This window comes from Heptranchias perlo, chromosome 2 (assembly GCF_035084215.1).
Source record: "Heptranchias perlo isolate sHepPer1 chromosome 2, sHepPer1.hap1, whole genome shotgun sequence".
NCBI lineage: Eukaryota > Metazoa > Chordata > Chondrichthyes > Hexanchiformes > Hexanchidae > Heptranchias > Heptranchias perlo.
Window position 1 is genome coordinate 142,243,527 of NC_090326.1, and position 23,555 is coordinate 142,267,081.

The window sequence follows — 23,555 nt, forward strand, 5'->3', positions numbered from 1 at the left end:
TTTCATTTGATGTCTTTATTCATCCTTCAGCCAGCTTGCTGCCACACAGCCTCTGCCAGCTGGCAATCACCTGAGTTTAGAGACTTTTTAAAAAAAAGAGGACTTCTCATTCACAGGAACATTAACAATATTTAAACAGATAAATTATAATTTCTTGGTAACGTATGCGGTCGCCTTTTCTTCACTCTTCCCCATTTTGATCTTGCTCGTCTCTGTGCCATCCTGTCACCAAGAGGGGCTGTGGGTAACCTGCTCCCAGGGCTCCACCAAGAGTGCTCAGAAACATCTGGTCATGAAGCATGCCAGCAGTCTGGCAATGATTCTCCCTTCAGCACTGGGGAGCAACCTGGTCTCTCTCTGCCCACTGCTTCCAACAGCAACGCAACTAAAACTAAGAATGAATCTATGCCCCATCCCTCCATGCTCCAGTACATTGAGATTCACCACCATGCCACCTCCACAAAAGGACTAGAAGAAAACAAATGCAGGCTGAAGTTTTTTTTTTGAAATTGCAAAAATGTTGCTTGTGTCCAGAATAATGCTTTTGAAATTATTCTACTTGGTTGTGGGAAAGAACTGAATTGGCATAAATTACTGAAATTAAACGACTGAAGTATCCTGGATTAAGAACCATGAACCAACTTGTGATCAAGTTCCCTCATACTTTTGGCTCAGTAATACATGCAGCCCTGTGGTATTGTCAGCAGTGGTGTTTAAAAACAAAATGTCTTTTGTTCAGTGTTACTGGCTGGTACGTTTTCATCCTTCTGCAGTACATACAATGTATATACCCAGGCAGAAGCTTTTTGAAAAATGTTTAAAATGCATACCATAGAACCTTGTTTGAGCTAAGATTTGTTAATGGTGTTGATTCTTGATTATATTCTTTTATTCAAGTCCTATTATATTGCATTGAATTTACTTTATAAGCAATATTTGTGTTGTGTTCGGAAAACATAATTTTAAAAAAAATCACTTCGTACCATAAGCAAAATGTAGCTGTTAGTATCAGCCACTGCAATGATGCTGTCAAGACGAATAAATCTTGTCCTAATTATTCAAGCTATTTCAGGCCACCAATAGCCTCTGGATTCATTTAAGAAGCTTCAAAGTACAAGACTAATCAGTATCACGTCTGACAGCAAGACAACTACAAAAATACTCTTGCTCTGAGAGCTAGAGGTCCACTTCCTCGGAAGGATTGGGGGACTGCTAACGTTGTACTGTTGTTTAAAAAGGGAGAAAGAGATATACCAAGTAATTATAGGCCAGTCAGTCTAACTTCGGTGGTGGGCAAATTATTGGAATTCTGAGGGATAGCATAAATCATCATTTAGAAAGGCACGGGTTAATCAAGGACAGTCAGCATAGATTTGTTAAGGGAAGGTCGTGTCTGACTAACTTGATTGAATTTTTTGAGCAGGTAACAAGGAGGGTCGATGAGGGTAACGCGTTTGATGTAGTCTACATGGATTTTAGCAAGGCTTTTGACAAGGTCCCACATGGCAGACTGGTCAAAAAAGTAAAAGCCCATGGGATCCAAGGGAAAGTGGCTAGTTGGATCCAAGGGAAAGTGGCTAGTTGGATCCAAAATTGGCTCAGTGGCAGGAAGCAAAGGGTAATGGTTGACGGGTGTTTTTGCGACTGGATGGTCGTTTCCAGTCGGGTCCCGCAAGGCTCAGTACTAGGTCCCTTGCTTTTTGTGGTATATATGAATGATTTGGACTTGAATGTGGGGGGCTTGATGAAGAAGTTTGCAGATGATACAAAAATTGGCTGTGTGGTTGATAGTGAGGAGGAAAGCTGTAGACTGCAGGAAGATATCAATGGATTGGTCAGGTGGGCAGAAAAGTGGCAAATGGAATTCAATCCAGAGAAATGTGAGGTAATGCATTTGGGGAGAGCAAACAAGGCAAGGGAGTACACAATAAACGGGAGGATACTGAGAGGTGTAGAGGAAGTGAGGGATCTTGGAGTGCATGTCCACAGATCCCTGAAGGTAGCAGGACAGGTAGATAAGATGGTTAAAAAGGCATACGGGATACTTTCCTTTATTAGCTGAACCATAGAATATAAGAGCAGGGAGGTTATGCTAAAACTGTATAAAACACTGGTTAGGCCACAGCTTGAGTACTTTGTACAGTTCTCATCACCATATTACAGGCAAGATGTGATTGCATTAGAGAGGGTACAGAGGAGATTTATGAGGACGTTGCCAGGGCTGGAGAATTTTAGCTATGAGAAAAGATTGGATAGGCTGGGGTTGTTTTCTTTGGAACAAAGGAGGCTGAGGCAGATTTAATTGAGGTATATAAAATTATGATGGGACTAGACAGAGTGGATAGGGAGGACCTATTTCCCTTAGCAGAGGGGCATGGATTTAAAGTAATTGGTCGAAGGATTAGAGGGGAGCGGAGGAGAATTTTTTTCACCCAGAGGGTGGTGGGTGTCTGGAACTCACTGCCTGAAAGGGTAGTACAGGCAGAAACCCTCAACTCATTCAAAAAAAGTGGTGCACAGAGGGACATGCACTTGAAATGCCGTAACCTATGGGGCTACGGACCAAGTGCTGGAAAGTGGGATTAAGCTGGATGGTTCTTTCTCGGCCGGCACGGACATGATAGGCCGAAAAGCCTCCTTCTGTGCCGTAACTTTTTATGATTCTATGAAGTGATGTAAATCTAAACAATTTAATTGAACTGCAAGTAAGTGTTGTGTAGTAATATTTGGAGCCAGTTTTTCAAAACCAAGTTTACTTTTAAATTCATTTTGAATTGGACACGGAATAGCCTGAGGCCTTAAAGCATGTCTGAAGTAAAGCCAGTAAAGTTTAGCTTAAACAGAGCAACCAAAAAAAAATCAACATTCAATGTATCCATTAAAGACACCAAGACAACTGGCAAACAGCTTTGGTGGGTACAGAGAAACCACATTTTGTCTGCTCTGAAGAATGGAGACAGCACAGTATTTACTTTCCTCTTTTCACTAAAGAGTCTTTTCATGTAGAAAATATTAAGCGGTTAAACTACTTTCGGGTGACACTTAAATACCATAGCAACAGTGCATTACTTTGTTTCCACAGCTACACTCAGCAGTGCAGGCAGTACTTCAGGCTTGATTTTCAAAAGGCTTCTAGCAGTATTTCTTGCTTTGTCTTCACGTCCTCCCGGCTCTCCTCCCTCCCTCCCACCCCCTCCCCTCCCCCCAAAAGTGTAACTGTTTTCTCATGCCAGTGCATTAGTTCACATGAAAACTAAATTTACAGGAATCTACGTGACCCAGTGTGTGTGTGTTGGGATCGCTACTGTTTCTAATTTACACCAAAAATATGGGTCTTAACATTAACCCCCCACGACGAGCAGGAGTTTGGTGGTGGGGGGGGGGGGGGGGGGGGGGGGGAGGGAAAAATGAAAAAAAAAGGGAACGCGACCCCAATCCGTCATGCATGCGCCTGCCTCCATTTTCATGGCGGGTTTCGTGGTGTCCGTGTTTCCTGCCATGGAGAGGTGGGACACTTCATTAACATATTTAAATCAGGCTCCCGCAGTGCAATTGGGAGCCTGATTTAAATTTAACTGCTGCTGCGTAGATTCTCTCTTCTGAGTTCACTGCCCTCTTCACCTCCCTGAATCCTTCACTCCATATAAACTCCCCTATCCGTATTCACGATCACCTCCTCGACCTTGCCATCTCACGTGGCCCCTCTACTCCCATAGTGTTAATCATGGATAAGGCCATCTCTGATCACTTCATTGTATCCCGCATCTCCATCTCAACCCCACTTCCTTCTGTGTCCGCCCCTGAAAAAAACTCTACCCGAAGTCACTTACAACGGCACTTTCAAGTTCCCAACTGTCTAGCCTTTGGCCCTCCATTCGCCACGACGTTCCTGCAACTGCTGATCTGCTAAATCACACCCTCACCTCCACCTTCAATGCCCTTGTCCCCACTAAAACCACTCTCACCCTGGTCATTCCCTCTGGTACTGCCTTCATCTCAGCTCCCTTAAGTCCAAGGGATGCCTGGATCACTCTGGAATACAAAGACAACCCCTCTCTTCTCTTATCCACTACAAACTGTCTTCTTAAACCCCTCTCCCCTGCCTCCTCCACTCTCACCTCCAACAAGAAGTGCGAGGAGCTCATGGACTACTTTGTCACTAAGATTGAGACCATCTGTTTAGCTGCCTCTGCCGCTTCCCTCCCTTCCCTAACCCACCAAGCCAAACTTCCCCGAAGGGTCCCCCCTGCCCTAGCCCTGAACTCATCTTTCTCTACTTTTTCTCCTATCTCCCCTCATGTCCTCTCTGAGCTCATCTTGATCAGGAGACCCACCTCCTGCACCCTTGACCCTATTCCCACCAAATTGCTGACCACCAACTTCCCTTCCTAGCCCCCATGTTAGCTGATATTAACAGTTCCCTCTCTGCAGATGCTGTCCCCCTCCCCTTCAAATCTACCGTCATCATCCGCCTCCTCAAACAACCCACCCTTGACTTTCTGTTCTTGCAAACTACCAAATTCATGCCCAGCTTTCCCACCACTCCATGTTTGAATCTCTCCAATCAGATCTCCACCCCTGCCACAACACTGAAACGGCCCTTATCAAAGCCACAAACGACATCCTATGTGACTGCAAACATGGTAAACTATCCCTCCTCATCCTTCTCGACCAGTCTGCAGCTTTTGACACGGTTAACCACACCATCCTCCACCAACGCCTCTCTCCATCATCCAGCTGGATGAAACGGCGCTCGCCTGGTTCCATTCTCATCTACCCAGTCGTAGCCATAGAATCACCTGCAATGGCTTCTCTTCCGACTCCAGCACCGTTACCTCTGGAGTCCCCCAAGGATCTATCCTTGGCTCCCTCCTATTTCTCATCTACACGCTGCCCCTCAGCAACATCATCCAAAAGTACAACAATCAGGTTACACGTGTACACTGACGACATTCAGCTCTACCTTACCACTAACTCTCTCAACCCCTCCACTGTCTGATTTGTCATACTGCTTCTCCACAAACTCCGTTCCCGAGCCACCAACTCCATCCCTCACAGTCACATAGGAAGAATAAGTAGGCCACATACTGCTTGGATAATAAGTGTCTAAACGGGATAGAGGAGCAAAGGGATCATGGGGTACTGATAAACAAATTACTAAAAGTGGCGATGCAGGTTAATATGGCCATAAAAAGGACAAATCAAACACTAGGGTTCATTTCTAGAGGGATAGAATTGAAAAGCAAAGAAGTTATGTTAAACTTGGTTAGACCACACGGAGTATTGTGCACAGTTCTGGTCTCCATATCATAGAAAGGATATAGAGGCATTGGAGAGGGTGGAAAAAAGATGCACAAGGATGATATCCTTATCAGGAAAGGCTGAACAGGCTGGGGCCCTTTTGTCTAGAAAAGAGAAGGCTGACAGGTGTCCTGATAGAGGTCGTCGTGCGTGTTGTGAAACTAGAGGTCATAAATATAGAACAGTCACTAATAGGGAATTCAGGAGAAATTTCTTTACCCAAAGAGTGGTTAGAATGTGGAAGACACTACCACAAGGAGTAGTTGAGGCAAATAGCATAGGTGCATTTAAGGGGAAGCTAAATAAGCATACGAGGAAGAAAGGAATAGAAGGCTATTCTGATAGGGTTGGATGAAGGAGGGAAGAGGCTCATGTGGAGCATAAAGGCTACCATAGACCAATTGGGCTAAATGGCCTCTTTCTGTGCTGTAGTTTCGATGTAAAAGGGAGTGAGGGGTAGACGGAGTAATTACAGGCCAGTCAGTCTAACTTCGGTGGTAGGCAAATTATTGGAATCAATTCTTGAGGGACAGGATAAATTATCACTTAGAAAGGTATTGAGTAATCAAGGACAATCAGCATGGATTTGTTACGGGAAGGTCGTGTTGATTGAATTTTTTGAGGAAGTAACAAGGAGGGTCAATGAGGGTAGTGCATTTGATGTAGTGTACATGGATGTTAGCAAGGCTTTTGACAAGGTCCCACATGGTAGACTGGTCAAAAAAGTACAAGCCCATGGGATCCAAGGGAGAGTAGCAAGTTGGATCCAAAATTGCTCAGTGGCAGGACGCATAGGGTAATGGTCGATGGGTGTTTTTGTGACTGGAAAGCTGTTTCCAGTGGGGTTCCACAGGGCTCAGTACCAGGGTGCCTTGCTCTTTTGTGATATATATTAATGATATGGACTTAAATGTAGGGGGCATGATTAAGAAGATTGCAGATGATACAAAAATTGGCCGTGTGGTTGATAGTGAGGAGGTAAGCTGTAGACTGCAGGAAGATATCAGTGGACTGGTCAGGTGGGCAGAAAAGTGGCAATTGGAATTCAATCCGGAAAAGTGTGAGGTAATGCATTTGGGGAGAGCAAACAAGGCAAGAAAGCACACAATAAATGGGAGGATACTGAGGGGTGTAGAGGAAGTGAGGGACCTTGGCTGCATATCCACATCTGCCTGTCCTACATTCAGGGATCTAAGGTGGTTAAGAAGGCAGATGGAATAGTTTCCTTTATTAGCCGAGGCTTAGAATATAAGAGCAGGAAGGTTACGCTGGATCTGCATAAAACACTGGTTAGGCCACAGCTTGCGTACAGTTCTGGTCACCACATTACAGGAAGGATGTAATTGCACTAGAGAGGGTACAGGAGATTTACGAGGATGTTGCCAGGACTGAAGAATTTTAGCTATGAGAAAAGATCGGATAGGCTGAAGTTGTTCTCTTTGGAACAGAGGAGGCTGAGAGGTGATTTAATTGAGGTGTACAAAATTATGAGGGGCTTGATAGAGTGGATAGGAAGGACCTATTTCCCTCAGCAGAGAGGACAATAACCAGAGGGCATAGATTTAAAAAGTGATTGGTAGAAGGATTAGAGGGGAGCTGAGGAAATGTTTTTTTCACCCAGAGGATGATAGGGGTCTGGAACTCACTGCCTGAGAGTGGTAGAGGCAGAAACCCTCAACTCATTTAAAAAGTACCTGGACCTGAAACGCCATGACCTACAAGGGTAGGGACCAAGTGCTGGAAAGTGGGAGCAGCTGGGGTGGCTCATTTTCGGCCAGCATGAACATGATGGGCCGAATGGCCTCCTTCTGTGCCGTAAATTTTCTATGATTCTAACTCTCCCTGGCCGTTATCTGAGGCTGAACCAGAGTGTTCGCAATCTTGACGTCCCATTTGCCCTCGAGATGAACTTCCGACCACATATCTGCTCCATCACAAAGACTGCCTACTTCCACCTCCGTAATGACACCCATCTCTGCCCCTGCCTCAGCTTATCTACTGCTCATGCTGAGATGCCTCATCCATGCCTTTATTATCCCTAGACTTGACTAATCCAATGCTATCCTGACCAGCCTCCCATCTTCCACCCTCCATACACTTGAGCGCATCCAAAACTCTGCTGCCCGTATCCGAACTCGCACGAAGTTCCGTTTACCCACCACCCATGCTGGCAGACCTACATTGGTTCCTGGTCCGGCAACGCCTCAATTTTAAAATTCTCATCCTTGATTTCAAATCGCTCTATGGTCTCGCCCCTCCCCATCTCTGTAACCTCCTCCAGCCCTACAACCCTCCGAGATCTCTGCGTTTTCATCTGCCCGGCATTCTCCATTGCAACCTTTCTCACTTTCTCATTTGTCATATACCCGATCTAACCCATCATCTTTTACTCTCTCAGCCTCGCCATGGTTTCTCAACTTAAAAAAAAACAGTACCAAAAAAACAAATCAGCACAAGATCTTGGGAGACTTTTTTCAAGAACTTTCATAATTATAACACTATTGTACTACATGAATCCTGACAGCTTCAGGCACTTTTTGACAATTGTCTTAACCACTTTGATAGCAACAGCCTATTTAAAAAATGAAGAATGATATCCGTTATGAGATTATATGATTAAAATCTTAAAGTGAAGTCATCACTTATCTCCTCATTTTGTATTAGTTATAACTCAAAATAAATCACACAAAGAGATTTAAAAAGCATAAACAAACCTCATGGATGAAATAGACTTTGGTTCCGACATAAATTCCCATACGCACCACAGCACGGACAGCAGCATTCATACCTATGATAACAAGTGAAATTAGACATCAGCATGACTTTGAACTTGCTTTTAGAATTAACAAAATCAGCAAAAGAATGAAATGCAATGCCTTATGGTTTAAGATAACTTCCTCAATTAACTCAACATTTAGATAACCTACCCTGGGATACCATTAACATTGCTCCTCTGTTTTCTCGTGTCAAAAGGTACTTATTACTTATAGACACTACTCAATTGACCTGTTTTGGACAGCAAGATTACTGTAACAAAGTTAGGATTCAAAATGAAAAGGAGCTTAGGAGATAGTTGTTCTCAGGGCAGAAACAGTAACTTCACCTTTTAAAAAGCTAAATGTAGCTGCTGTTCAAATTAAGGTTTTAGGAAGACATCCATCTGTATTCATAGATTATATGGGCTTGATGAGCTAACCCTGCTTATAGGTGCATAAACCCAAAAACCTAGCTGTCATGTGCACCTACATAACAATAGTGCCTTTGCTTCCAAGTAATTTATTTTAGGGGGAGCACTTTTAAGATGTTTGAGAGACATAAAGCATTGCACAACTGCAAGACTCTTTACTGAACTATTATTTTGAATCACCACCTTTCCAGTCTTTACATACATGTAATTATTAATCAAATGTCATTCTATTTAGGTTTGCAGCTCTAAAGTTAAAGTTTAATAACAAATCCCAAACTAAACACAAGCACCATCACCTGCTTCCTCCATCCCCACCCCTCTGGCATGATTCATCTTTCTCTCCAGTACAATGCAGTGTTACTTTCTCCATTAGTGCTATCTGCCTAGAATTTCTCAAATGTCTTTTATTTCCTCTCCCTCCACATCTCTCACAAATGAATGTACCACTCAAGCCTTCTGTTCTTGCACAGCAAAAGTAACATTTGGCAAACCACACTGAACAAAACATCAGTTCCATAGCTAACACACAATTCATTAGCTGTGGAATTGTAGTGGCCCGTGGGCAAGGCAGACAATCAAATGCTGCCTCCCCTATTTTCACACAGCACTAAAAGACATAAGTAACTGGCTAGTAACTACACACACTACTTTGGCGACATCATAAAAATATTTCGCTTACATTCAACATTTAAGTCGAAAGTGCTGAATAACAATATAGGTCATGCCATGTCTGGAAGAACAAGTTCACTGGCCCAGAACCAGTAAACAAAATGCAATGACTACATTTAACTTGAATGTACTACTGGTCACTTTCCTACTATATCCATCGTAGACAAAGGCAAGTAAATGCTCACATGTGCTGGAATTAGCATTCCTTCAAATTTACTCTCGAAGTGCATCAATGTTTGAGACTTGTGAACTGTAAGCCCAACTGCTGAGTCAGTGGGCTTTTTAAAAAATGTACTCTTGGGATGTGGGCATCGCTGGCAAGGCTGCATTTATTGCCCCCAGTTGCCCTGAGAAGATGGTAGCGGGCCTTCTCCTTGAAACGCTGGTACACAATGGAGTGGCTTCCTAGGCCATTTCAGAGGGCCGAAAAGAGGCAACCATGTTGGTGTAGGACCGGAGTCACATATAGGCCAGACCGGGTGAGGGCGGCAGGTTTCCTTCACTAAACAGCATTAGTGAACCATTTGGATTTTTTCAACAATCTGACAGCTTCATGGTCACTTTTACTGACACCAGCTTTTTATTTCCAGATTTTTAAAAACTAATTTCAATTCTCAAACTGCCATGGTGGGATCTGAACTCACGTTCTAACTGGATTATTAGTCTAGGCCTCTGGATTACTACTCCATGTAACATAACCACTACACCACCATACCTGCCTACTGTGTTGTGAATTTTAGCAAAACTAAACATTTTTACAAGCACAAGATTCAATTTGATCTATTCGTGTTCTCCCCCCCCCCTCCCCAAACAGAACGTAGCGCTTTTTAAAATTATATGCTTAGTCTGAATAGGTTCTGTCCTGCGACAACTCAAATTAATCTTATTGTATACCAGGGCACATGCTTGGTAAAGTGATAAACCCATGGCTTAATCCACTGAAGCAATCACCTTCCCATCAGCTAAAATATAGATGATCCTACGAGAGCAGTCTCAGACCCAACTGGCTAATCTGTCATTAGAATTCACTGACAAGCCTAATGATATCAAGCATATCATTAAGAATTTCATATTCCCAAGACAACTGAAAGGTAGAGTTCAGAAGTTCTCTACATAAAAGTACAATTCATCTCATGTTTCAACTCGGCTTCTTCGTCTGTTCTGCCTTGCATGCCACAAAGTTAAGCATCTGCAGCTTGCTACATTTTTAATAAGAAGTAGTTTAAGTAGCAATCCTCTTATTCCAGGATATACACAGTACACTCATGCTGGGTGGAGTAAATAATCCTTTTCATGGTAGACACAAATTGTAAACACCCAAAACTAATTCTATAGGTCACCCTGTCAATGCACAAAATTGCCAATATATCTCTACTAAAACAAACTATACAGCATTGTAACCTGATGCGGCCCTTGCACAACACAATGGCCCGGATTTTGCTGTCAAAATAACAGTGAGGCTAATGGCACTTGCTGTTATTTATGCACAAATGGTGCAGCAACATCAGGCGAGGGACAGATGTGTGGTTGAACGTGGAAATCCAAAAGTTGCTGTCCAAGTTGCATCACTCTGCCGTTAGCTTTGTGAAAACAGCATCTCTCTGTCTCCCTCATCATTGAAATGCATTGAACGGCATGAAGTTGCTGTATTTGTGCGGTAGATACAAACTAAACTCGCCAAAGAAAGTTAAGTGAAATCACTTCAAGTCTTAAGTACCCTTTTAACAAAGTGATAAGTGTTAATTACTGCCAATCAACCTCTCTGGCACTGAATTGAGCTATCACAAGTGTGGAGTTTCATTCCTTCAGGTTTTAATTGTTGTTGGAGATTTTAAAAATGTAAAATTTAAAGTTAAACGTTTTTTTTTGCTTTTTCTTTCTCTCTCTTTTTTCTCTCTCTTAATCCTGTCTTTCTTTCCCTCTCTATTGTTTTTTCTGTACCTGATTTGACATTGAATTCACCCACTCTAATTTACATTTCCTTTTCAGTCCTTGCACTGTTCATTTCACAATCCTTCAATCTGATTAGTTAAGGAGATACACAGTTGCTTGCCCTGTTCACTCAGGTCCCAGATGCCCCGTTTCCCTCACTGCAACGTTATCAGCTCGCATTTCAGCAACTTGACAAGCGAAAAAAATTTTAAAACCTAATCGTGCAAGGGCAAGTCTAACTAGCGGCAGACTAGCTGTTAGATGTCCTGCCACGACAAATTATGGCTCATTACCAAAGAATAGTTATAGCTGTAATTTCTGATGAGTCACTCATATTTCATCAGCATAAAACAAACAAGCGTGTATACATTCAATGCACTGTACATTTCAGAAACTGAACTTATTTTATTAAACTCTAATTTTCCTGGTAGAAAACTAAATGACAAGAAAAAATATTTGCTTTTTACTTAGAAAGTGGAAGCAAACAGACCATTTATTATTCTAGCAACAATGATCGGAGAAACGTACAGAGAGTTGGTTAACTGATTTGTGTTCTCTAATCATTCAGCGGAAGGCAGGTCTCTATTTGTCTCCTTTATGATTTAGTATACTACATGATGGATTTTTCTTCTCCTCCTGTGACTCTTGATTTAATTTCTATCCTTTACCTTCCTCTCCTGAAGGCGAGAACTCATAATTGGATTCTGTTCCAAGGGCACAAACTGACTCTGTACTATGTCCAAATTGTCATTCATCACACATGAGCCAGGACGGTAAATGTTGGAAGTATAACTCGTGTGACACGTAAAAAGATGCAGCCAAAAGCCTACAACCTAAAAGATTATCCAATCTGATAGCAATTTTGTTTGGTGGGCAAAGGTCAATGTGAGGCATGCAGCACAATTATAGAAGAGAACTGATGGCACTTTTCACGATCTCAGGATGTCCCAATATAGCACCTTTCACCTCAGGATGGCCTAATATAGTGCCTTTTATGACCTCAGGACGTCCCAAAGCGTTTTACAGCCCATGAAGTACTTTTGAAGTGTAGTCACTGTTGCAATGTAGGAAACGTGACAGCCAATTTATACACAGCAAGCTCCCACAAACAGCCATGCAATAATGACCAGGTCATTTGTTGTTATTGTGATGTTCGTTGACGGACAGATATCAGCCAGGATGCTAGGGAGAACTCCCCAGGCTCTTCTTCGAAATAGTACCATGGGATCTTTTATATCCATCTAAGCGAACTGGCGGGGCCTCAGTTTACCATCTCGTCAGAAAGACAGTGCAGCACTCCCTCAATTCTGCACTGAAATGTCAGCCTAGATTTTGTGCTCAGGTCTCTGGAGTGGGGCTCGAACACACAATCTTCTGACTCAGGTGAGATTGCTACCAGTGAGCCACGGCTGACCAGCTCAGGCATCTTAACCCAAACCACAGAGGGGAATATCAGTACATCAAGTTGCATCAAAACTACAGCACAGAAACAGGCCATTCAGCCCAATTGGTCTATGCCGATGTTTATGCTCCACACGAACCTCCTCCCTCCCTACTTCATCCCCTTCTATTCCTTTCTACTTCATGTGCTTATCTAGCTTCCTTGTAAATGTATTTATGCTATTTGCTTCAACTACTCTGTGATAGCCCGTTCCACATTCTTACCACTCTTTGGGTAAAGAAGTTTCTCCTGAATTCCATATTAGATTTATTAGTGACTTTAGTTTTGGATTCCCCCACAAGTGGAAACATTTTCTCTATGTCTATTCTATCAAACCCTTTCATTATCTTAAAGACCTCTATCAGGTCACCCCTCAGCCTTCTCTTTTCTAGGGAGAAAAGTCCCAGCCTGTTCAGCCTTTCCTGACATGTATATCCTCTCAGTTCCAGTATCATCCTTGTGAATCTTTTTTGCACCCTCTCCAATGCCTCTATATTCTTTTCATAGCATGGAGACCAGAACTATGCACACTACTCCAAGTGTCATCTAACCAAGGTTCTATACAAGTTTAAAATAGCTTTTCTGCTTTTCAATTCTATCCCTCTAGAAATGAACCCCAGTGCTTGGTTGGCCCTTTTTAAAAAAAAACAGCCTTATTAACCTGCATCGCTACTTTTAGTGACTTATGTATCTGTACCCTTAGATCCCTTTGCTCTCTATCCCATTCAGACTCCTATTAGTCAAGCAGTATGTGACCTCCTTACTCTTCCTACCAAAATGCACCACCTCACACTTATAAGGGTTTCTGCCTGTGATCACCATCTAACAAACCCCAATGGAAGCATCACTTTACAAAAAAACTGAACCACCAACACATTAGGGGACAAGGTGTAAGTTTCTGCAGGAAATTGGTCCTGCCAACATTTCCTTCCCAGTGAGAGTATACGATCACTAATATCACCATAGTGAATCATTATCTGCGACTGAGAGCCAACTTTACAAAGGCCAACGTAACAAGATTTTAAGTATCCTCTCTCATCACTGAAACTTTAATATACTAGACTTTTCATAGAATCAGAGCACAAAAGGCCATTCGTGCCTGTACCGGCTCTTTGAAAGAGCTATCCATTTGGTCCCACTCCCCTGCTCTTTCCCCATGGCCCTGCAAACTTTTCCTTTTTAAGGATATATCCAATTCCCTTTTGACAGTTATTATTGAATCTACTTCCACCACTCTTTTAGGCAGTGCATTCCAGATCATAACTCGCTGCATAAAAAAATTCTCATCTCCTCGGATTCTTTTGCCAATTACCGTAATTCTGTGTCCTCTGGTTACCGATCTTCCTGCCGGTGGAAACAGTTTCTCCTTAATTACTCTAACAAAACCCTTAATAATTTTAAACACCTCTATTAAATCTCCCCAAACCTTCACTGCCCTGAGAACAATCCCAGCTTATGTGGAGAGACAAGAGAACTGAAGTCCCCCATCCTGGTATCATTCTAGTAAATCTCCTTTGCACCCTCTCCAAGGAACTGACATCCTTCCTAAAGTGTGGTACCCAAAATTGGACAAAATACTCCAGCTGCAGCCTAGTCAGTGATTTATAAAGGTTTATCATAACTTCCTTGCTTTTGTACTATTTGCCTCAATTTATAAAGCTCAGGATCCCATATGCTTTTTTTAAAAAAAAACAGCCTTCTCAACTTGCCCTGCCACCTTCAAAGACCCGAAGGTCTCTCTGTTCCTGCACCCCCTTTAAAATTGTACCATTTCTTTTATATTGATTCACTATGGTGATATTAGTGATAGTATCACTAGTGATAGTATACTCTCACTGGTGATAGTATACTCTCACTGGTGATAGTATACTCTCACTGGTGATAGTATACTCTCACTGGTGATAGTATACTCTCACTGGGAAGGAAATGTTGGCAGGACCAATTTCCTGCAGAAACTTACACCTTGTCCCCAATGTGTTGGTGGTTCAGTTTTTTTGTAAAGTGATGCTTCCATTGGGGTTTGTTAGATGGTGATCACAGGCAGAAATCCTTATAAGTGTGAGGTGGTGCATTTTGGTAGGAAGAGTAAGGAGGCCACATACTGCTTGACTAATAGGAGTCTGAATGGGATAGAGAGCAAAGGGATCTAAGAGTCCAAAACTAAAGTCACTAATAAATCTAATAGGGAATTCAGGAGAAACTTCTTTACCCAAAGAGTGGTAAGAATGTGGAACGGGCTATCACAGAGTAGTTGAAGCAAATAGCATAAATACATTTACAAGGAAGCTAGATAAGCACATGAAGTAGAAAGGAATAGAAGGGGATGAAGTAGGGAGGGAGGAGGTTCGTGTGGAGCATAAACACATTTCTTTTATATTGCCTCTCCTCATTCTTCCTTCAAAAATGAATCACTTCACAGTGCATTTTATACCTCTTTGAATAGCAATTTCCAGGTATCACAGTTCAGAGAAATGTTCTATGTTTTTTCTACAGCATTAGAAAAAATGAAGTCCAAGAAAGAGGACTATGATGGCACTGGTGTTCTGAACAGTCATGACCAGCAAGTTGAGCAGGAATAATGGTCTCAATATTGTAATTGGTTGAAAGAGTACTATAAGACTGCTGCTGCATTCATCACAAAATACTGCATTTAGAATTGTCTCTTTTTCTATTTTCTGATGTTAGTGAACCTGCCACTATAGCACTTAACTCAAAGTATGTTTAATTTAGTAATGGTTCATAAATATCCATGAACAGTTAGTGGCATGCTTTTACATTTAGGTTTAATACATTTTCACCTTTGTTTTGAGCACATACAATGATGATTTATTTATGACAACCTGTTCATACACAACATATTTTGAGTTGCATCACTGACGCAGTCTTTTTTAGTTGCTCATGACTGTATCAATCTGCATGAATACAGGCATCTGTGCCATACATAAACAAGGGACTGTAACCAGGGGGGGTTGAAATGAGTAGGTCCAAGAAAATATTTTACACTGACAGGGGAAGTGTTATGCAGGCTGAAAGCACTAATGGAGGAGGGATAAGGAACTGATCATATGTGAACTGTTTGCCATCTTTCTTTTTTGCAGAAGGGGGAAGTGGATATTCCAGATAGGGCACCTGAGGTATCAGTTGCTGAGATGGGAGGCAAAAATAGCTTGGTATTTTCTCAGATCTAGACATCAGTCCAAACTTGTTACAGGGTGTCAATGTTGCACCACTTCTTGCACTCTGAGAATACTACCACCCTGCAGGAAGAGACCCCTGTGAGGTGACCCAATGACAGTAAACTCAAAGCTGGTCACATTTAAACAAAAGCCCTGATATGTTAGTGACCATTTAGCTCTTGGCTTCCCTCATGTAAAAACAATTGGAACCATAATCAAACCTCTGTTGCATACAACTGTATTCATCCATTAGGGTCTAATTAGAGTAGTTCTGCTCCAGCTGTTAACAACTGAAGGGCTACAGCCAGAGGACAACTAGGAGTCACATTGTTTCCATTCACTTGAATTCCTGCCACCACTATATTTAGTTTGGGACCAGCAAAAGTATTCCTTAAAAGTCAAAAAAGGGCAAAAGAATGCACAGACTGGGACTCAGGGATTGTGGGTGGAAAAGGAAAGAATAGCTCAATTTATTATGTCTGTGTGTATTTATGGCAACAAATCACCAATCTGAAGAATTAGAAAAGGAATTGAAACTAATGAGGGTGATAACCAGTATTAAAAACACAAAAGATGCAGGAAAATGGGAGGAGGAAATGATATAAATTCAGACAGCTCCACAACGAACATCCATTCTCCCCTCCCCCCCGTCCATTTGTATATGTAGACCACCAAATCTGAAATCAGAATCGGCTCTTTATATGGTACCCGACAAACGACTTCTACAACTACTGTTGCCAATCTGCAGAATAGACACTTCTGAGTGAGATATAAATAGTTTCACATCAATGCATGTTAAGATAAGGATATAAACCAGAATAGCTAGTCTCTTGGTTCACATATTTTCTGAATTCAGTAGAATAGATAGATTAATAAAAAGACAGATAGATGATTTAGATGGAATTAAATTGTGTTAATGTTTTAGTGGGAATTCTATGTTACTTTGCCTCACACCCAACATGTTTCAAGTGTCTAAAGTGTGGAATGACACCCACAGAAGAATATGGACTCTAAGCAAGGGACTGTTATCACAGAAGTTGTTCAACAAGTGGGATTATGTAGCTAATTTTAATGGGCATGAGAACAGGCTGAAAGTGCTCATGGAGTAGGGGGCCTAAAAGGCTACTCAAACATGAACTGTTTGCCATCTTTCCTTCCCACACTTTGGACTGGCTGTTGGTTTTGGGAAAATAGTTTGCAGTACATTAACAGAAAATTCCATTAACATGACAAATTACAATATATGATTCTCTTAGGACAGATTGAACCCATATTCAGTTGCTGTTAAAATGGAACCTCTCTACATTTTGGCCTTCAAAGTTCTTGTTTGAATAGTTGCTACTACCACCAAGACCTGCTTTAGCACACCTATGCAGTATAAAGTAGTGATTAATTCAGTGCTGATACCCATTTTTAGTCAATGGAATGTAATTTAGTCCAAATCCATTTTCTGGTTCCTACAAGGGGAACAAAACATGCTAAATACAAATATAATTAAAAATAAAATCATGAGAGAATCCGAAACAAAAAATGAATCATTGGTGGCATAGCTCAGCAACATTTTAATGCTCTGTCAACCAATGTTCTGATCTCGAACAAGCTTTCTTTTGTAGGGGGTAGGGAAATCACAGGATAGAAAAAGGACACTTCCCTAAATATGGGCAGATAAGTAGAAAAAAAGAGAAGCATTTGGGTACAATGATTGACTGTTATTTTCAATGTGGGGTCAATGTGAAACTATCATCAACAACTGTTCATCCATGGATGCATCTGCAGCATGTTTCACTGCAAGACAAAATGGAGGAGAAATTCAACTCACGGCTGACCATCTTGCACCTGAAAAATCAAGGTGGGAGGGGGGGGAAAGAAGGGGGTGTCGCCCACCCCTTTGACACCCAAAACCCATCTGACGGCGGCCCTGTAAATGGTCGAGCAGCCCGCAAACCTGAAACAAGCAAAAGGCTGCTTAAATATGTAAATCAGGGTACTACGCCAGTTGTAGGACCGACTGCAAAGTTCAGGGACACCCAGATGAACTAGGTGTAACTGGTCCTTAAAAGGAACTGCTGGAGGCTGCTCAAAAAAAAACAGGAAATTTGTTTTTTTTTGTTTTGGTGGGCCCAGGAGAACGAGGGGTGCTCCTTCTGGGCCACAAAAAAAATCTCCGGCCTGCTGCCAGCCCATTCAAAGCCCTCCCCAGGACTGCCTTGACCCTCAGATCTGACCTGCCAGCTGGCTCAGCGTAGGGACTGGCCCATTTCCCGCCCGCCCTCCCACAACCAGCGAGCTGCAGCAAGACACCTGCAACATTTAAATAAGCCCCGGACCCGAATTTGGTTCAGCCGTGACGCTAGCGTGAACGGGCCGACAGAGCAGCCATTCCGCCCACTTCGCCCAAACCTGTTTCGGGCCTAAGTCAGATTTCTTGACTAACGGGTCAGTTCAGCCCTTCGACTGCGGTCTTGCCATCGAGTTGTAGAGTGCAGCGTGCAATTTTACATGCCGTAACCTCAAAAGAGCATTGATGCATTGAACAGGGTTCATAGAAGAGGGTGACCAGGAAGATCCTGGGGGTATTAGTCTCTCTCCATAACAGAGCTCATTTTCATTGACAATTAAGGAGGTTCAGTTCAAAATAAGATGCACAAAATATGTGGATAAAAGCACATTAGTTTTCTTGGGCCATGATCACAGAACAAAGGACACGAATACAAAAGCATCTTGAGCAAGACAAAGGATCAAAAGATATTTTCTCCCGATAGATATGTGGGACAGATTTCCATTAAAAAGTTAATGTTTTTATTAATTTTTTAAAAAATAGTTGAATAACTATCAATTTAAGGATGGAAACAAAAGATTATAAGAAGAGACATAAAATATCAAGCACTCTATGTATCAAAATTGCTAATGTATTTTTGGGACAAGGCATAAGTCGCTGTGGAATACAACTGGTTGACCAGAGCATAAGCTGCAGAACTCAATTAATATTTCACAGCTTCCCTGAGTTTCCCGTCAGTCAAGGAGAAAACACCAGAGCTTTTATCTTCTTGAACATTTTCTTGTGGTTGGTTGACTAATGCACAAGATTGAGTAGGTGGGGGGGGCGGGGGAAATAGGACAAATTATATAAAGTTTGTGGGTGGAATGGGATTGATCAGCCTAGTGGCCTTTTCTCATACCACACTTTCATATTATGAGTCAATCCATGCAGCACATGTGCACCTCTTAAAGACTGATTCAGCAGCAGCTCTGCCAGAGACCTGGAAACAAGATGTCAGACTACCTTCTTCATCTAAGGAAAGCTGTCTGATGCAAATAAACTGTCTTTCTCCCCTCAAAAAAGGTACCAAAAATATACAAAGGGAAAAAAATGCATCAATTAACAGATGAATAACTCAAGGCCTGCATTCCCTTTACTGCACATGAACACTGGTGCATTCAGTACACATTAACCAGTACATAATGTGTCCAGATTTAGACAAGTACTGTGCACCTCCAAATGACCAATTCAGAAGCAGCTCTTGCAGAGGCCTGGAAGTAAATGTGTTAGGGTATTGCACACCAAAGCTTCACTGTAATGATGACAATATGGATCCAAATGGATCATACTTCACTGCTGAAAGAAAATAAAATCTATTTAAATAATAGTGGACTGACAGACTATGCACACGCCTAGCGTGACAGCAACTTTTTAGGCAAGTAATAAAGATTTCTGCTGGCATTCCAAAACACATACACATGCTAGTTATAGAGTTTAATCATGCCATTAGGTTAGACCACAGTAATACCTTGATTCACTTTGTTTAAAAATAAACATGCTTGACATAAAATTCAAAAAGATTTAGTGAACCACACCAGCAGCTGGAACAAGAAGCAAGAGAGAACCGATAATCAGAGCTTTAATTTAGACTTAGTATACTTGAGTTTTAAAGTGCTATGATTACTGATATTGCAGTGACAGTGATTCACTATTGATCGAATGTTACATTAGCCCCACAATCCTTATGTATTTGATTAAATTTGCTAAAGTACACAGCACAGCCAGCTGCAGAGTAAAACTATCTCTACCGCCCTAACAATTTGACTCAGGTCCAACTTCAAAAGTGAATGCCCCACTACAGCAGCGTCACATTTCCATTACCCACAGCAGCCCTGGTTGGGGTGTCGTTAACAGAGAATAGCGATTCAGTGACAAATTACGGCAATTATGTGTCCGATGCCCACATAATCAACACTGCCAAAACTCATTTCATATAGGATTCTTAGAACTAGCATAGAGATGAGACCTGTATCCCGTTAGTTTAGACTTGATACAGACCCAGCTCCCAGAGTTGAAAGATAGGACTTGCATTTATATAGCACCTTTCACATCCCAAAGCGCTTCATAACTTTTGAACATTACATTGCAACACTGACTACACTTCAAGAGTAATTCAGGGACACACAGCAACCAATTTGCACACAAGGTTCCACAAACAGTAATGAGATAAGTCAACAATTAAACTGCTTGAGTGATGTTGGTTGAGGAATAAATGTTAGCCAGGGCACTGGGAGAACTTCCACGCTCTTCTTTGGAATAGTGCCATGGGATCTTTTGCATCCACTTGAGGGCAGACGGGACCTCGGTTTAATATCTCATCCAAAAGATGACACCTCCTACAGTGCAGCATTCCCTCAGTACAGCATTGGGGCATCAGGCTAGATTGTGTGCTCAAGTCCTGGAGTGCAGCTTGAACCCACGACATTCTGACTGAGGAGTGAAATTTGCTAACTTCCTGTATTATCCAGTTTTCCTCTACTAAAATTGGTTATACAAATTTAAACATATCTATTCCATCCACATGCATGTTTCAATTCAATGATTACAAAAGTAGCCATGATGTGGCGATGCCGGTGATGGACTGGGGTTGACAATTGTAAACAATTTTACAACACCAAGTTATAGTCCAACGATTTTATTTGAAATCTACAAGCTTTCGGAGGCTTCCTCCTTCCTCAGGTAAAGTAGTCACCCTCCCACATGAAGCTTCTCCTCTTCTCTCCTGAAGAAGATAATTTGTAGAGGTTTCATAGGCATTGCAGGCCTCTGGCACCTGACCAAAGTGACCACTTTTTATGTATAAGTCTAGTCAATGAGTGTCGGCAGACTATTTAACAGCATTCCTGATTCTGACTTACCCAGTAATCATGCATATAGAATCTTTTTAATGGGCTACCTAGATATGATCAGAAGAGGGAATCTTGGCCCACTTTCGCCTCCCTACTCTGGGACTAATCAGTACCCCTATGGCTGAGATCAACTATTTCAACACAGTTTTTTGCTTCAGAAAAATAATAAATATGTGTTGGCTTTTAAGCATTCAACATATTGGCTGCTTTTAAATAATTAATTTTCACAAGATACTCAAGAAGGAAACCTTTAATTAAATTGTCCGTGGACCTCGTGAGAAAAATGAGAGCCTTTGAAACCTTACAGGCAAACGTTACAATATTTTGCACCATTGATGGAGCGGTCAATTTCACGCAAGGTTAAAATGACACTCCTTTGTAATAAAGACAGGCGAGATTAATAGGTGTTTGGACAGACTGTCCAAGGGGGACCAAATAAATCAGTCAGGGGGGGAAAAAAAAAACAGAATTGCAAAAGATTCTGGAATCTAATGGAATCAAGGAATAAGGGGATCAAGAAGGAAAGTGGAGTTGAGATCCAAGATTAGCCATGACCTTATTGAATGGTGGAGCAGGCTCCAGGGGCCGTATGGCCTACTCCTGCTCTGTTTCTCCTGTTTCTTATGCTCATCGCAATAGTGCAGAGACTGACATAAATCATCGGTAACAAAACGAGCACAGGATGCTGGCAGGACCGTAGATTGTGCTTTTTTTTAAAATTCCAAACCACTTAGCTGAGGCTCATTCAAAAGTTACCTAAAAAAAAAACTTTTGTGGAATTTAGATTTGAATGGGATGACGTGACTGGCCGCGGTTCAATACTACTCTCTCCACCCCGAAAGCTTGACGCATAAACTGCGATCCGCAGTGACACGGGTTCGATCACGTACGCCGCTCTTCCGTTTCACAGCATCTTCCAGCACCTTGAACCAAAATACGGAGCCTTCGGCAACATGTGAACCGGCAAAACACATTCAGCGAATAAAAATCACATTACCAAATATATGTTTTTAAAATCTACAGTAAATCTATCAGTCGTATAACTTCCCTATATAAAAAAACATGACTGTTTTAGCAACGCATTCGTGCAGTCATGTACCTGGATGCAATGTTCGTTTATTTTATAAAACATATTGTTTTAAAAAGCGATTTATTCCAGCAAAATGACAGGCGGGGGGGAAGTTTTCACACTGATAAAGATGTATAAGGCTTATATATAGTATTAAAAAAAAAGCCTAGAACCGAAAGCAACGCAATGCGGTCCGCATCATGCAAGATGAGGAAATGCAGCGTTCACCGGGCGGGGCGGGGCGGGTGGGTTTACCACACAGATTTGAAAACATGCAATACATACATTTTAAAATACTCCCAAACACAATTACGTCCTCTCCACCCTGCCTCTCCCTCCGGGTCTGTGAAAAGCCCGCTGCGGTGTCTAATCCTCAGCCACAACTCAATTTACCTTGCGCATCCCCTCCGCTGGTCAGGACGCCGATGGCTTTACCGCTTCCCGATATATTCTCCAAGAATTTCTTGTCCGAATGCGACATGTCTTCAGAGGATGGGTTCATGCTTGGATTGATTTATTTTTTTTTAAAATGCACAAAACAAAACTTAAAATGGATACGTTCCTATTTTTTTTTTAAAAAGGAGGGGGCTGGGGGAATTTGTAGTGTGTGGTGTGTGTGTTTTTTTTTTAAAAAAAGAGAAAAGAGGGCGCCCAGATCCCCAGCCACAACCTCTTACTCCTCGCTGCTGATGAGACTCAGACTCTCGCTCCACCGCCGGCTTCAAACCTTGTTACTGCTCTCCCCGCCCACCCCTCAACCCAACTTGACACCCTCCCCATTATGCCGTCAATCGTCGCTGAGAGTGACAGCCGTGCTAGCCTATGGGTAGCGGCAATTCCCTGAACTTCACCAATCAAGAGGGGTAGGGGGTGGGTGAAAGGGGAAGGGAGAGGTTTTGCAAGTTAGGTTGTGTCCGAGTCCGGGCTCAATCGCTTCTTCCTTGTTGCTCTCTCTTTGGCTGGAGGTGGCGTTTGTGTTAACGTCCAAGGAGGGAAGGGAGGTGCTGCAGAGTGAGAGGAGCAAGCTGAACAAGTGTAAGAGGGCAGGCTCAAGACTGTATTTCCATCCAAAGTTTTTTTTTGCAAATGCAATTTTCAAAATCCAATAGAGGGAATTAGTGTTGGTGTCTTTATTAAAAACATTGTACCTATGTTTCGGCTCAGCGCTTTTCTGAGCCTGTCCCAGGGACACCTTGGAGCAAAGTAGAGCTCTAATTTTGAAAGCGAATCCTTTTGTTTCAAACAAACGAAAGTTAAAAGTATAATTAGAGAACACCAAACAGGTTCAGCAGTGATATATTTAAATAGTCGTCCAGGATGCCACTCGAAAAAGTTTTTGGACAGGACAGTCCTTGTTTGTGAGCTATCTGGAATTTTTTAAAAATGTAAAGCAGCCATTTTTTTCCATTTACTTCACGGGGCGGGGGGGTATCACTTACTAAAGTTTTCAATGAGTTTCTTTCAAGAAATGACAGCCAACAAATTACTTTTTGAGGTCACAGAAGGAGACTATGGAGCCCATGCCTGCTCTTTGTAAGAGCAATCCAATTAGTCCCATTCCCCCGCTCTTTCCCTGTAGCCTTGCAAATTTTTTACCTTCAAGTATTCGTC

General features: G+C 42.1%; 1 protein-coding gene across 1 annotated transcript in view; it reads right to left on the reverse strand.

Moving 5' to 3' along the window:
* LOC137332424 (ATP-dependent 6-phosphofructokinase, platelet type-like) overlaps nucleotides 1–22,687 on the reverse strand; it is a 114,938-nt gene extending 92,251 nt beyond the window's left edge. Inside the window, exons 1-2 of the mRNA XM_067996250.1 lie at nucleotides 22,338–22,687; nucleotides 8,016–8,089 (exon numbers count right to left, since the gene is read on the reverse strand). Of these exons, the coding sequence (XP_067852351.1) occupies nucleotides 8,016–8,089; nucleotides 22,338–22,446 (183 nt within the window). The 5' untranslated portion in view covers nucleotides 22,447–22,687. The remainder of the gene's footprint in view (nucleotides 1–8,015; nucleotides 8,090–22,337) is intronic.
* Nucleotides 22,688–23,555: the final 868 nt, after the last annotated feature.